Source organism: Rousettus aegyptiacus, unplaced genomic scaffold (assembly GCF_014176215.1).
Source record: "Rousettus aegyptiacus isolate mRouAeg1 unplaced genomic scaffold, mRouAeg1.p scaffold_m13_p_16, whole genome shotgun sequence".
Lineage (NCBI taxonomy): Eukaryota > Metazoa > Chordata > Mammalia > Chiroptera > Pteropodidae > Rousettus > Rousettus aegyptiacus.
Genome location: NW_023416291.1, coordinates 21,115,332 through 21,130,997, shown reverse-complemented (window position 1 = coordinate 21,130,997; position 15,666 = coordinate 21,115,332). Strand labels below are relative to the sequence as shown.

The 15,666-nt window shown below is 38.5% G+C and overlaps 1 protein-coding gene across 2 annotated transcripts in view; it reads left to right on the top strand.

The window, feature by feature from the left end:
- INTS9 (integrator complex subunit 9) overlaps positions 1-15,666 on the top strand; it is an 81,525-nt gene that overhangs the window by 29,134 nt on the left and 36,725 nt on the right. For both annotated transcript variants that reach the window (XM_036233584.1, XM_016144675.2), the window contains 4 exons: positions 4,102-4,162; positions 7,405-7,467; positions 11,133-11,272; positions 13,141-13,227. In XM_036233584.1, the coding sequence (XP_036089477.1) occupies positions 4,102-4,162; positions 7,405-7,467; positions 11,133-11,272; positions 13,141-13,227 (351 nt within the window). The remainder of the gene's footprint in view (positions 1-4,101; positions 4,163-7,404; positions 7,468-11,132; positions 11,273-13,140; positions 13,228-15,666) is intronic.

Here is a 15,666-nt window from a genome sequence, read left to right as displayed (position 1 = left end):
TTTCCAGAAGTATCTTTCTTTGCTCAATTCAATTCAATTGCTGTCTGAATCCAGAGTCATCTTTTTGTGTAACTTTTTATTTTGAAATCACTTTAGATTTGCAGAAAAGTTGCAAGAATAGTACAGACAGCTCTCATTTATCCTTACCAGCTGTTAACATTTTATCACATTTGTTTTGCCATTCTTTGTTTACATGTATGCATGTAATTTTTTCCTGAACCATTTGAAAGATGCAGACATGATGCTCCTTTACCACCTAAATGCTTGAGCGCCTATTTTCTAGGAAGGACATTCCTTACAGAACCACAGTTGATACTATACTAGTATCTAAGCTGTGTACTTCACTCATATTTCCCAAGTTATACCAATTCATATTCCACTATGATGCCTTTTATAGCAAAAAGAAAAATAATGATACTGGTCCAGGGTCTAGTCCAGATCACACACTGTATTTAGTTGTCATGCCTTTAGTCTCCTTTAATCTAGAAAAGTTCTACAGTCTGTCTTTTATGACCTTGTCATTTTTAGGAGTACTGGCCAATTATTTTATGTAGCATCTTTCAATTTGGGTCTGTCTGAAGTTTCCTTGTGATTAGATTGGGATTATTTTTTGATAGAAATACCAAATATATGATAGTATATATTATTGGAAGGCACATGATGTCCGTTTTCTTCAGAACCATTTATTATTAGAAATACAAATCTTGCCTCTCACCTGTTTGAAACCTTTCAATGTTTTTTATTGCTCTTAGGATAAATACCAAGTTCATCTTGATATATTTGGCTTTATGCCCGTCCTGTTAGTATCTTGCTCTTTGTTGCCTTTCAGTTTTGAAAAAATCTTATCTCCTGCCCTGGACAATCACACAATTGTTCCTTCAGCCCTGAAAGCTCTTCTCCCCCATCTCACACTCCTTTAGCCTACTTAGCAGAAGCTCATCTCTCAGATCACTTATGACTCTGGTTTCTATATAAGAAGGACATAGAGAAGACATTCTAGTTGGATGAAGGGGAGGGAGAATATGGGACTTTGAAATTTTGTTTGAATAACCTATGTACAATGTCCATCCAAAGGCTGGCAAGAGTGAGAGGAGGAAAGTACTCCTTGTAGCTGCCTTCTTTCTCTGTTCTCTTTGAACTCTGCCCCTGGACCCAGTTACCCCTTGACTCTTCTATTGTCCAGATCTCAGCTCAGTCACCACAGACTCAGGCAAGCCTTTTTACATTGCCTAGACCAGTCCCTCATTAGGGAGCATTGTGGCGCTTTGTACTATACTGCTTCATCATTTTTAACAGCCTGTTCTCTATTTTTGTGATACTTCGTATGTCTGTCTTCCCTCAGGACAAGTATGTTTTGCTCATGGTCATATCACCAGCACCTGAATTCTTAATACATAAATAAAGATTCTTTAGTGAATGAGTGAAGGTGAACACATCATTCTCCTACAACACTGCTCCAAACAATGAGCACTTTCCCTCTTTCCTCTTTCTGGAAAGAGGTCCTCCATCTTTACCTCATAACTCGTGTTCTCTGCTCTCCCACACCACTACACACTGTGTGAGCCCATGACACTTCCGCTTACCCCATCATTGCTTTTATTTTATTCAATTGTAATTTCTGTCCCTATACTAGAGTGTAAATTAAAACTCAAAGATTATTTTATTTACTGTCATATTGCTGCAGTTGGCATGCTTTTCTGAGAGTAAGTTTTATAAATATTTTTAAATGAATTAATGTAGCCATGCCTCTTTCATTATTATTTTATGATTATGAAAGTAACACATTTCAAATTAGGAAATTGGAAAAATGAAAAGTGTAAAGGGAAAATGAATTGCATATTATATTTAGTCTACCTTTCATTATTTTTCTGGGTGATTACTTACAAATGTCATTTTATTTATTTACTTCTTGGAATATTTTACTTATCTTTTTAAAAAACAGGTCTTATAAATGTTTTTCTTGATTATAACGTTTTTAATGGCATTTTTTTCCTAAGAAACTATTGTTAAATAGTGGATGCAAAGATGTGTTTATCTATGATCATAATTTTTTTTAAATATCTTCACCGCTCGTAATTTTACAGTCAAATTTTGTAATCATTAAGAGCAAGGTATTAAGTCCCTTTTCTCTCTCATAGCTTAAAGTTTACTAACTTTGTGATGTAGTCATTAATTCATTGGAACTTTGGTTACACTTTTGTGTGGCCCTTCATCTTTGGCACTGTTTTTATAACATGGTCATGCTCTCCGTTGAGCATTCCATCTCATCTACTCGTAATTTCTCAAATCCAAAATAATTACAGGTATTTCATAGAGGGCTATGATATAAAAAAATGTTTACCAAGAGTAAAACCGCAATACCTGAAATTTTTACTTTTTGAAAAAAATAATTATTTTTTGATCAACAGTATACCACTTCTAATCATTTGTTGAGGACAACAGACTGAATCAGTCAACTCTCATTTGAAGACTGATAGGAAACAGAGAATGCACGTACTTTCATCCAGTTCTCTGTGTAATGAGAAGTGTTTTCAATCTTCTTTTAGAGAGTTAGCCTGTATAAAATGAGAACAGTATTTGCATTGTCCTGTCATCACACTTTTATTAAAATACTTCGTTTTTCAGTCTGAATAATCTTTATTCAAAAAGTAAAAAGTCTGTAAGCGAAGACATACATCTGACTATAGAATGAGATGGGAATTAAGCAGCTGATAACAGACCGTTTCTCTGAGAGGATAGAACAGAAAACCCCCAGAGGTTTTTTTTAAGTTTATCAGTTGTAATTTATACCAACCAAATTTGATTCTCCTAGTAGTGATTTTCATTCTCAAGTATGAAATCCAAAGTTCTCACTTTCTAATTAATAAAAGCAAAGTATAAACAGTGAATCTAGGCAAAGAGTATGTGGAACTTCATTGTACTTACATTCTTCAACTTTCCTATAAGTTTGGAATTCCGTCAAAATTTAAAGTTGCCCCCAAATTTTTCACTTTTTTTAAAATTAGAGATATATGTATTCAGGTTTTTAACCTTTCCTAGAAGATAGACAAATATTCACGTTTCTATTTGACTTGCACACTTATCACCTAGTTACGACTAGTTACAAAGTCAATTTGATAAAATCATTTTGACAAGAGGTTAAGGGACTATACATGAATTTGTTTTCTGATGATAGTCTTTAAGCCCCCACCCGTACTCTGCCCTTAATTTTTACTTCACCAGCAGATTTTGTGGAAAAGTGCTAAAATCCCTTGGCCATCCAGCTTGTACTCCTGATGTGCATTTTCTTCTCACATCACATTGATCATTAAGTTTTTCTTTTGACTGCTTGTTTTTCTCCTGAATTATTTGCATTTCAGCCACTGACATAATTCACCTGGTCAACTAATAGCCCACAGCAAAATCCTGAGATTACCAGAAGTCAATGATTTCTGAATCCAGACTTTTTTAATGTAACAAACACATGAAATTAACTTCACTTTCTAGAAATTATTCACTTAGATATAGCATCATTTTGTAACACTTAGGAAGACTAACTTCACTTTCCCAAATTGGAAACTTAAGCCACAGGTGACAAGTAACTAAGCCATTTATAAGCAGTGAATCCAGAATGTGGATTTGACTAAAATTCAGGTATTTTTATTTGCGGTGAATTCTGGCTGTTAAGCGGCTGAGTGTTCTTCCCCGAGCACCTGACCTCTCTCAGTCTGTTTTCTCATCCATGTATGATGATCCCATTTGGCCTTCCCCTCAGGCTTGTCAAACATAGTAAGGTAAAGTCGGAGGCAGTGATTAGAAAACTATAAAATGCTCCATTGTCTCATCTTTCTTTGTTCTTTATTGTTCTGCATAATGTCCTTGTAATTTTCCCAATTTAGTACTAAACTATTTGGCTTTTTAATGTTCCATTGCTACAAAATCTAAGAACTGCTACATAATTCTGAAGTTTGATACCACACGGTTACTTTTCATCTTTTTAATATTTTGGGTGTTCATTGCTGCCAATAATTTCAAGTTGTTTTTATGTTTATGGAAACAACACAGTTAACTTGAAATCACGAAGAATTATAATCTAGGATAATTTAATCTTTTGTTTTGCAGTCCCAGGCTGTCCAATCTTCCTGGCTGGTCCCTAAAGGATGGAAATGTTTTCTTGGACAAGGTAATGATTAACTGAAGCATAGCTACACCCAGTGGAAAGCCCTCCCGATAGTAAGGTGACTGATTGGCTCATTTTCCACATTCCCCCCCCACACACACACACACGTATTCTCCCCAAAAAATCCCAAGATCCACATAGAGTCTTTAGTACTTGATTATTAAGAGCCTTTTATGAGCCTTTTAGGGAATCTCTATTTAGATTCAGGTCCAATTTTCTCATGTGAAAAAAAATCTAAGAACTACTACTGCAAATCCATTTTATCGCCACAAAAAGAAAACTATTATTTTTATAATTGTGATTAGAGTTTCAAAGGTGATACATATTAGAGAATTCCACTGACTTTATGACTAGGAAGAGTAAACTTCATTTCTAATAACTTTTAAATCTTCAAGTATGTGAGTTTTAAACTGCTCTGTCAGGAGTCAGGTCATATAGGGCATTGTAAAATATTTGGGTCTTATTTGCATAATAAGAGGCCACAAAGGTTGCTAGAGGTCAATGTCATCATGTCATTATCTGATAGGATTACTTTGGCCACATTGTGAAGGATAGACTGAGGAGCTGGTGTTTAACTTCCCAGGCAGTGTGTTCTTGAGGGCCTGGGATGGAAACACATTCTTAGGTAAATTTGAGTAGATGGCCTTCCAGACTATGATCTATGATCCTATTCCAGCCTTTACTGGTAGCCTAGAATGGACAGTCTCATAGATTGTGAAACAAAGGACATAGTTCTAGGAATCTAGGATTTGGTTCTGTTATGATTTTAATCACTGACTAACAAGGCCTAAAGTAAATGACTTAAATACCTTTTTTTCCTAGGCTTTAAAATTTTTGACATTAGATTATCTTTATAGTAATCCTTCCTCAGATCTATATTTAGGCAGTTAACTTGTAAATGAGAGACCAAAGGTACCAAAAATGTTAACGATTATATACTCAAAGTTTATACTAAAAAAAGATCAGATAAAAGTAGGTTAAAAACTCTAAAGCATCCATGCTATTCTTAGTGTTCTAAATCATTCTTTCTCTCCCAGATTTCACAGAAATACTAAGTTTAAAAATCCTTAAAATGATTCATCTGAATAAGCCATTTCCTTCTCATAATAGATATAGTTAAATAAAGAGGTACTCTTTTTATGGAATTAATTCCTGTGAACTGCACCCTAACTTCAAGTTCAAGCCAAATGCATAATTTGAAATGAGATTTCCCTCACAGTTAAACTGTAAAATTATGTGACATTCAGGAACCTGTGCACCTGATTTCAGCATAACTCTCCTGCAGGCTGTAAATCATTGTTCCCTGTGAAAGGTTCAGAAGCATCCCATTACCAGTGCATTGTGAGCACGATGACTTGCTTGTGTATGCGGGAGCATTTCATTAGAAGGGAGTGGTGAATAAAATACGGTGACATTGTAAGTGCGTGGAATGGCAAATATGCTTCTCCAGACAGGGAAGGATGACAGCCTCAGAGGAGGCTTTGTCATGTGAAGTAGGAATGCCTCATAGTAGCATTATGGAGAAGAAGATGACGAAGCCAGCTTAAGATCAGGCAGAGCTTTGAAATTTTTCGTGATTTGTCTTTAATCATTTTTAACCTCATCCTAAGGGAGTTGGGAGTCTTCTCCCATTAAGCATAATTGCTCATTTGTTTTTAGTTGGCAGGTACATTGTAATTAAGAACTGTTTTCAGTCTCTTTTTGGCTCACCCTTTCACTGGTTAAATGGTACTGTGTAAGGAGAGGAACCAGAGTTTACAGTGGAAGGCAAGGGGAGGAAATATTCTAGCAAGGTTCTGATAAGAGACTTGTAAAATTCAGAAGGAAAATAACATCTAATTAATATCCTATTTTCAGATAAAGATTGAGAGTAAAATCATTCAGACCCACATATAAATATACACATACATGAAGATATAGAAATATATGTTTAGTAATTAATGAAAACACGATGAAACAAAATTCTAACAGTATTTTCTTCTGGAAATAGCAAACTGTCAACCAAACTCTATTTTATCAGTTTTGTTATAAAGTCATAGATAGCTTTAATTTGATGGAACAAAAAATTCTCCATAGATTACAGTTTAAGTGTCAGTGAGGGAAGACAGCAAATCCGGTGGCCTTCCGGAGGCGTTGTAGCAGACCCTGTTGGTAGCCCACTCGCATCTCTTCAGTGTCCCTGTCATAATTCCAGCTGCCAATACCTTCAGGGCTTTGCCGGAAAGTTTTTCCCAATGCTGCACAAAATACAGGGGTTGATATATAAATATCCCAGATTCCTTGTCCCTGGGTAAGGTAACTCCACAGTGTATGCTTTCACACCAGAGTTTCTCCATGGGAACAAGGCCCACTTGCCCACAGTGATATGTAGCTCAATAGAACGTTCATTATCAGCCTCCTTCCTTTCCCTGTATCACCTGCCCATCTTCCTGCTGTTTTTCAGCACCTCCCATATAAGCTTGCACTCACCCTTTTCTCGGGCTGTTTGTAAGGAAAGACAGGCATATTAAAAGTGGCAGGTCATGGGCAGAGTGGGGACTTGTATACGTTCCCTTTCTTTGTAAGTATACTTTTTTCTTTTGAAGGAATACATTTGGTTTATAATCCCAATTAAATTGTATGCTCTGCAAGGACAGAGATTATGTTCGTGGAAGCAATAGTGGTGGTGCTGGCTTCACTCCTACCCTCTACTCTTTCTCGCCCTCCTTACTTGCCCCTCAGCCCTTGGCAGAAGGAGAAAGAGGCTCCGAGCCCGGGACTCTAACCAGATTGCAAAACAAAACCACTGGAGGTGCTTGTTGTAAATACAGGTTCCATGGCCTCAACCCCAGAGTTTCTGATCCTTAGGTCATAGATAGGGCCCAGGAATCTTGATTTCCATCAGTGTTCCCAGGTGTTGGATTCTGACGTTGCTGGCATGGTCTTTATAACCATTATGTGAGAAACATGGGATCATGAGTTATGCCAGCATCACGTGTCTGCACATGGCTTCCCCAAAGAGGCATCAAGAAATATGCACTCAAGTCCTGAGTGAGCCACGAACCAGCCTTTTTTTAATCCTAAATAAGACACCTAATATCCTTGAGCCTAAACAGGAAACCATTGGCCTACATAACCTTCTAGCTTCCCTCCAGCTAGCTCTAACACTCTGATTCCTCACGGAAAGTTTGATTTGGGAATGAAATTTCTTTGATGCTGTGTCTATTGGATATCTCTTCTAGAATTTTCCCCTTTATTTCTTTTAGGAGCTAAAGGAGTGCTCGGGTCATGTATTTGTGGATTCCGTGCCTGAATTCTGTTTACCGGAGGTAAATTAAAGTGAATCTTACTGTAGAAACAAAGCATATCTTATCTTTCAAAATTAAGTCAAGAAATAATTTTAAGGGCCTTAGCTTCCTATTTGCAGCTTGAAATAAATCTGTTAATTCCAGGTACTTTGTTATATAGCTAAAATATGATCATTTAGGAGCTCTTTATATTTTCTGTTTATCATTGTCTTTTCCTATTCCTAATTCTTTCCATAATCCCCACTGACACTTGTACTAGGGCATAATTTTGAACAAGGTAAAGAAATAACTCAGGACTTTCAGTTTGTAATTTTAATGCCTGCATCTTAGATTAGACATACTTTTCCTAGTCTTGCGTAGAGTGGTTGATTGGGAATTGCTATTATTCAGCCAATGCAGTAAACTGTAAAAATTCTTGCATACTTAAATATTGAATATTGCTTGAAATTCACAGGTTCTGAACTGAATATGGGCATCTGTCATTAACTATTATTATCAGTGAGACTTATAAGAGTCTGGGGCCAGTTTCATCCTCTTAAAGGAAATAAGATCAGTTTCCATTAGTCTTAAAGGAAACTGAGCTGACAGACCTGATCCCCAGAGTGGCATAGGTAGAGTTCTTAGTAGACACATGAAGTAAGGAAGCCAGTAGCTAGTCCAGGGTTCCTGAGAAAATCAGTGAGAAGCTACCATCCTGTTATTTCCATGTGACCAATGGCTTGCTTACAGCACCTCTAGGAAATACTTTCACAGTTCAGTGCAAAATTTAGAGTGCATTTTCTCTTATTTTTGTCCTGTCTTCCTCCCTCTCTTTCCATTTCTACACCTTCTTTGATACTTGCAGGTAAACATTTTTTTCTCTTTAAAGTTTGTGTATGTGCCTTTTGGGGGTACTAGAGTGAAAGAAAAGAAAAACAAAGAAGGACGTGGTAATCGAAGGTGACAGAAAGGGGGTAAAGTTTGAGCGAGAATTGTAAGAGTGAGGTGAAGGTAGACAGTTATCGAGAACACTGAGCTCTCCTTAACTGCAAGTAAAATCTTTCATCTTCATTTGTCATTTAGGAATTGGCGGGGCAGTTCCCCATCTGTTCCGAGGGCCCTTATCCCGGGCGTTGCATTTATTTTCAGTTTGCTACGTACGGCACTGACTGCTGCAACCTTCAGTTTATGGACAGCAGTGTAGGATTGATGAATTGGTGATCCGATGACTTTCTGACTTATTCCAGATACAGCTAAACTTTGAAATTAGACAGTTACCATTTCACAGTTCACTTTTTGGTGAACTAAAGGATTTTATTGATATATTTAGGTTTAGAGCCATATGAGGTTTTTTCAACTTGTGTCATAACAATGGTTTATGACAAGTTAGTAATAATCACTATTTTAAGGTAAAACCAGGGCATTATATGATCCAGAGAAAATAAGAACATCATAGACTCAGGAGAGAGGTACTTACCGCAGTTCAGTCCTCACTGACTTGCAGGTGAACTAGGCAGACCTGATCCCAGTTCTAATAGAATTTATAATCTAATGCAACTGCCTTAAATATCTTTATGTCCCCCGATGTCTCTACACTGTAGATTGTATACACGGTCTAGGGCAGTACAGTAAGCAACCAATAAATTATAGTAGTTTTTACCCAATTCATTGTATGTAGAACCCAAGTGTCCGTCTACAATCAGCTTAAAATGAAAATAATCTTTATTGGATTTCACTAGGTGAAAGTATGTAAGTAGATACATAAGTGTGAGTATATTAATGTGGTTTGGATGTTAAATTTATTTCTCAGACTAAATATATATATATGTGCATATGTATGTTTTGTTTTGGTTTGTTTTTTTTTTTTCAAGCTATCCTTGCCAAACTTCTCATCATATTAGACTCTGTGGGCTGGTTCTTACATACTAAAGAAAAGTTTCAAATGTTCTTACCCAGTTTCTGTACATGAGAAGGCTGCCGAGGAAGCTTTCGAGCTTTACTGTGGCTTCAGCTGTCTTTCCTGTGTTTTACTCTGGATCTGTCACTCTGCTTCTCTGTTCTAGTTTCCTTATTCGTTTAAAAGTGGTTCTAGAGAAGTTGCGAGGAATCAGAGCAGCAGAATGTTCCATGACCCTTCCTGGGGAGGATTGCCTTGGAAATGCAGCACACAACATGGAGTTGAAGGGATATAATTGGCTATTATTGTCATTGAGCATTTTATTCCCACGGATGCCATTGTCCTAGCAGTGAGTAGCTTCTGACCTCGAATCTACATGCTGTGCTCAGGAGCTGATTGTGACTTGGCGGCTTTATTAAATTAACTTATTTCATATGTAAACTCACTCAACCAGAAAACACCACAGCCAGAATGGCACGCTGTCCCTGTCATTTGTAAAGATGGTGCAGGCATCTTTGTTACTTCTTCTCTGTGGGAGACGTATTAACTCAACTGCCCATTCTCCTAACTACAACACTTCCTCGACTTAGCCCATGCCGTCCTTAGTGCACTGCGCAGTTTCCCAGAGGGGACTTCCATGAGGGGGAACTCAGTGGTCGAGACGATGTCCCTGAACCGTAGTGTCTCACCTTCCCTCGCAGAGGGTGCTGCTTATAATGGTGCGCTTCTCCAGCAGCGGTGCCCCAGGCCTGGTATGTGCTGGCTGCCGCGCTGGCGGTGGGACAGAGATCAGTCAACAGGATCCTCCGCCTCAGACATTTAATAGTCGAGGGACAGATATTACAATATTTTACAGATATTACAAATAATATTCGAAGGACGTTTAATTGTTTGTGATGCCGTCGTGCAGAATAACTGCCGTAAGAGGGATATGCGTGGAGCACCATGGTCGTTCTGATGAAAAAGTGGTTTCTTCTGGGCAAACCAGGAAGGCTCACTGGAAGAAGTGAACTGAGCTTTAAAAGTTGTAGGACTTAAATTTATGAGTAAAACCTTCCCTTCTACTAAAAGAGTTTTCATAAAATTTATTAAACATGGTCGCATTTTTCCTCACCTGCCAACCTTTCTTTTCCGTTTTCACATGACTTTAGCGAAGGAGTAATGGGTAGATTTGGGGTTAAGATTAGGGTAGAACATGACAGCATAATTTTCTTTTGTGACTCTGCCACTACATTTTCTTTCTTTCTTATTTTATTTTATTTTATTTATTTATTTGTGTGTTTGTTTGTTTGTTTGTTTGTTTGCTCTATGTTCAGCACTAGTAGTGGAAAGTTACCTCAGACAAGCAAGCAAACAAAACAAAAGTCGATTCCTGCATTCGGCTTTTGAAGATCTGGTTTCTACGTGCTGCTGCCTCTATTCGTGTAATCCGTAGCAGTGGTGCGTTACTTTCTAGTTCCCCTCACAGTGTATATTGTGCTCTCTCTGCTTCATGTTACCTGCTTTTCCTTGCCAGGCAAGAAAGTGCTATCATTATCCTCGTATGTCTAACTCAGGACTCTGGTTTCGTAAACTCATGGCACTGCTGGCGTACCGTCTGCATTCCTGTTGTTAGTCATCCTGTCCTGCTACTTAATATCAACATTAGGAAATACCCTAAAATGAGAATAGAAGTGTTGCAGGAAAGGCATCATTATTCTGTAGCACAAAAACTACTTCTCTGCATTCTGACAGCATCATTTTTCACTCACATCGCGTTGATCTATGTGCTCTGAACAGATATGTATCATTCCCTCCCCTTTCTTTTCAGACCGAGCTAATAGATCTGTCTACGGTAGATGTGATCCTCATCTCTAACTATCACTGCATGATGGCACTGCCCTACATCACTGAGCACACTGGTTTCACAGGCACAGTGTATGCCACAGAGCCCACCATTCAAATTGGCAGGTGAGAGTATTCTTACGCCGTTACCATGTGGCTGGAGAACTTGCTTCAGAGGTGACTATTTAATAGAGTGTTGTGTCAGGAACGATTGTTTTTTCCTTCTGAGAAGCTGACCAGGGACAAGGCATGGATAGATAGCTCTCTATATAAAATAAATGTTCACTGGAATTGCCTAGAGATTGATGCTGTACATAGCCTTCATAGTCTGTGTGTGCGCGTGCACGCGCGCCAAAACGGGAAGGTGTTTGCTGAGATAGCCCCTCTGTGCAGATGCTGCTCATCAGAGGAAGTAACATTTAGTAAGATGCCACAAAAAAGCAATGCAAAGAGCTTCAGAGAAAGGAACATAGAGCATATTTAAGAAAAAAAAAAATTATTACTTTGCTTTCACAATTTCCTGTTTTATGGACAAGTGCAGATATAAATGGAGTCAGCTTGTAGAAAACAGGATAAGTAATTAGATGGTTAAGTTGCACTGCTGAGAGAGTGAAACTCGGGACTCTGACTCTGGGAACGTTCGTCATCTCTTCCTCTGCCCCTCCTAAGCCTTCATGGTTGCTGCAAGTAACCGTAGCATCACTTAGAATTACCCCCAGAGAAAAGAATCATGTTAAAGCAAACTAACAAGCATGGTATAAGGTGGACCTATCAAGACCCAAAATATGGAATCTAGGTGTCGATATAGACTCTTCACTTTGGGTTCTAGTGTCTTGCAGAAGTCCAACAAGATGAAATTACCAGAAACAAAACAACAAAATATGTCCTTGCTTTTGTGTCAGATCACATTACCTGCAGTGTGACAGGGAAAAAGTAAAAGGTCTGAGGAAGAAACATGGAAAGTAAAACACTCAAGGTGATGGATCAATTTCAATGAGAGTTATTGATAAGCTGAAAACATTAGACTCTAGTCTAAGAAAGTTAAAGCGTGAGGATGGATGCTCCCAACTGTTCTCCCAAAAGCCACAGCCAGGATGATAATGATCCTGGATCCCAGGTCTTAGACTACTGGAGCTGGTATTGCTCCTTCAAGATGAAAGGAGGAGATGCTATTAGGAATAAATAAATGGAAACGAAGTTGTTCACCATTCAAATGCAAATATATTTATGGTTTTCCACATATATATGTTGATTGACAGAGGATTTAAGTCATTATGGATCATCTCTACTAGATTATGAAAGAAATTTTACAATGTTGAATATCTGTTTTTAGCTTTTTGCTTATCCAGGATTCTCACAGTTCTCTGTCCCATATATTCCTCAGAGTATGCAGATCATGGATCTAATCGAGTGAGGCATTTCTCAGATTCCCTCAGTTGTGATTCTCTGGTAATCCATCTTGTGATCTGCACAGCCTGACCTTTGTAGGTTCCTGAGTTAGATTTTTAGGATTAGTGTTCTTCCATATAGGATTTTGTTAATCCTAAAACACACAACAAGAAAACTTACTTTATCATTTAAAATGTCTATCAAATATTATCATTTAAAAAAAATCTTACTACTGCCACCAAAATCAGATACTTCGCAGTCATTTAACTTTTTCTCCTTTTGTATTTTTAGGTGTGAGATTTTAAGAGTGAGAGTTAAACCATAGGCTTATATATTGCAGTGTTTAGGAATAAGAAACATGTCAGGCTTGCTTTAAAGGTGAATTAAATCATATATGTTCTGAACTTTCAACATGAAAATTCAGTGAGAGGGCTAGGTTTTTGTTCAACTTTATGTGAAATGGTGGCTGCATTCATCTGCAACGGAGAGAAAGGTGACTGGGGGAGGGAGGGCAGATGAGCCCAAGTCTCTTGGCTACAGTGTCAGAGTGCAGTGTTTTCCTAATTGTTTAAGAGTGTTCATCACTTTTTTTTGTTTAAACTCAGGCTTCTCATGGAAGAGCTGGTGAATTTCATTGAAAGAGTGCCCAAGGCTCAGTCTGCCTCCTTGTGGAAGAACAAGGATATTCAGCGGTGAGCAATAGGCCTGTCTCTTCCTCCCAACGGCAGTCTCAGGCTTTACAAACAGTCTCATTTGTCTTATTATTTTATTCTTAAACATGTAAACTGTTAGAACTAAAGATTCTCTTTTCCTTGTTTTATGAAATGGCTATATTTGATTCAACCAACATATTTTGAGAGACAGTTATGCTATGTCGAGATACTGTGCTAGGTCTGGGTTTTTTTTTTAATTAATAAAATGATTGGCTCTATCTTTGAGGTGCTCAGGGGTTAATGGGGAATCAGATAAACAGGTGAATGAAATCTTGGATGGCATGTGTTATAAGAAATGCTTGATCATAGTGCTATAGGCACTCCCTGCTTAGGAAAGCTGAGGAGGATATTCCTTGGGACATGACACTTAAAGTAGGTCTTGGAGGAAGAAAAGGACCTTTCCAGATAGAAGAAGTCAGGAAGAGGGGGTCCAGGCACAGCATCGTAGACTACATTGTATTCAGGAAACAGGGAAGTTCAGGGTGGATTAGCATGGGTAAAGTAGAGGGCTGAAAGACAAAACTAAAGAGGAACATTGGAGCGAGATAGCGAAGGAACTGATGTGTAAAGTTGACTATTATTGAGAGAGGGAAGTCCATCAGTAGAGGTTTGTAAGAAGGAGAATTACATGATCACATATTCGTTTGCGGGTAAGTAATTGCGGAAGCAGCTTCGAGGATGATTTAAGAGAATGGAGATGAGGGAGGAAGACCAGCGTGGTAGGACTGTCAGAACAAAGGCCTGAACTAAGGCAGTGGCAATGAACATGAAGAGTCTAACATAAGTTAATATAAAATAACAAGAAATTTCTTAGAATTGAAAAAAATCAGTAGGAATTGTGAAAGAGGCTATGAAGTCATAATTAGATGGGTAATAGAAGAGCTGAGTAGAAGCTGGGGGAAAGATTCTTCCCCAAACCCAGGCTTGTCGTGGTCTCAGATATTGTAGAAATATCATGCAAGATGGAAAGAGGCCCTAGGTTGTGGAAATCCGAGACAGGTTGGTTTTAGTGGAGTGCTAGGAGCACAAACCAGATGATGAGGGGTGAAATTTTTAGAAATGTAATTAATAGAGACAAAGAGACAACTTGATTCTACTTCCGGGCCCTCATATTTAATGGGTGGGAGACACCAGTCAGTCTTAGCATACTGCGGTTTCTTTAATCCGACCAGCTGCTGCCCTCACCTCCAGGCGCAACAGTAGTCCCAGCCTTCTAGGGGACTTGCAGGCACCGCGTCCAGAGTCCGCAGTCAGAATCCGCCTTGTGATTTCTTAAGTGCGTGTTTCATACACTCCTACTTAAGTCTACTCTTTTCCAGCTGCCTAAGCACTGAATTCTTTTTTCCTCTAGGTCAGTGATTTGTTAGATGTCTGGTTATCTAAACTTCTGAATGTCTTGTTTTGTGAATATCCTTTCCACAAGAATATGTATATGTAGCTAGGAGAAGTATGCTTTGTTTTTATGCTGTAACTTTCAGAATTTGAGCAGTAGAGTCTTCTCTATGCATTTCTTTGTATGCATGTTATTTTACGTAATGGATGTAGCACAGTCTTCAATGTTTTAATTTTTTAACATTATTTTACAGAGGAGAAAACAGGCACAAAGAGGTTAGGTAACTCGCTCAAGGTCAGCGAATTAGTGAGCGATAGGATTTGGATTCAAACCCAGGCAGTTGGACTAGTCTGGTTCCAGAGCCCACGCTCTTAACCACCATGCCAGACCACCTCTTGGGCACACACATGCTCTTCTCACGTGTGTGTGAGTCTCTTCTCACGTCAGGGGTGGAGGAAGTATGCTTAACTCTGCATGTTTTCTCCTGTGTTTTATGGATCTTTATGTGTCTGTTTCCTTGATTGAGGGATATGATGTCTGTGTGACTTCAGCTTTAGGAAGTATTTTCTGGACACACACATGTCTGAGTCTTCTGTAAGTATATCAGTGGTTTCTTTGATCTGTCTACCCACCTCATTTTGCATTCTTATTCTCAGCTTCCTTTCCTCCTGCCCTTTGCTATACCTTCTCCTTTCCTTTCTCTCTCCCATGTGGCGGCTGGACCACATCAGACCCATTTCTATATACTTCCCTCCTTAGAAGCCTTAGGACTTTTTTTTCTTTCCCAGTGGAGCATGTATGCTTTGGCTTCCCTTACTTCCTCCTTTTAAATTTATACCCTTTATAATATTCTGCCACAAATAATTTTGGCACACCAGAAAAGATGTTCAAAGGTCACTGTTTCCTGATTTCCAAACCCTGGACCAAATCTTAGGAAGTTCCAAGTTCTTGTTTTGCCTTTTCTTCTGTGACCTTGGGCAGAGTCCTTGGCAGTTTTCCTTTGCCTCCCATTTTTTGTAACGTACTAGGTAACTGACCCACGAAAGAAGTGCCATTGCATATTAGGGAGAAAAGTCGATTGAACT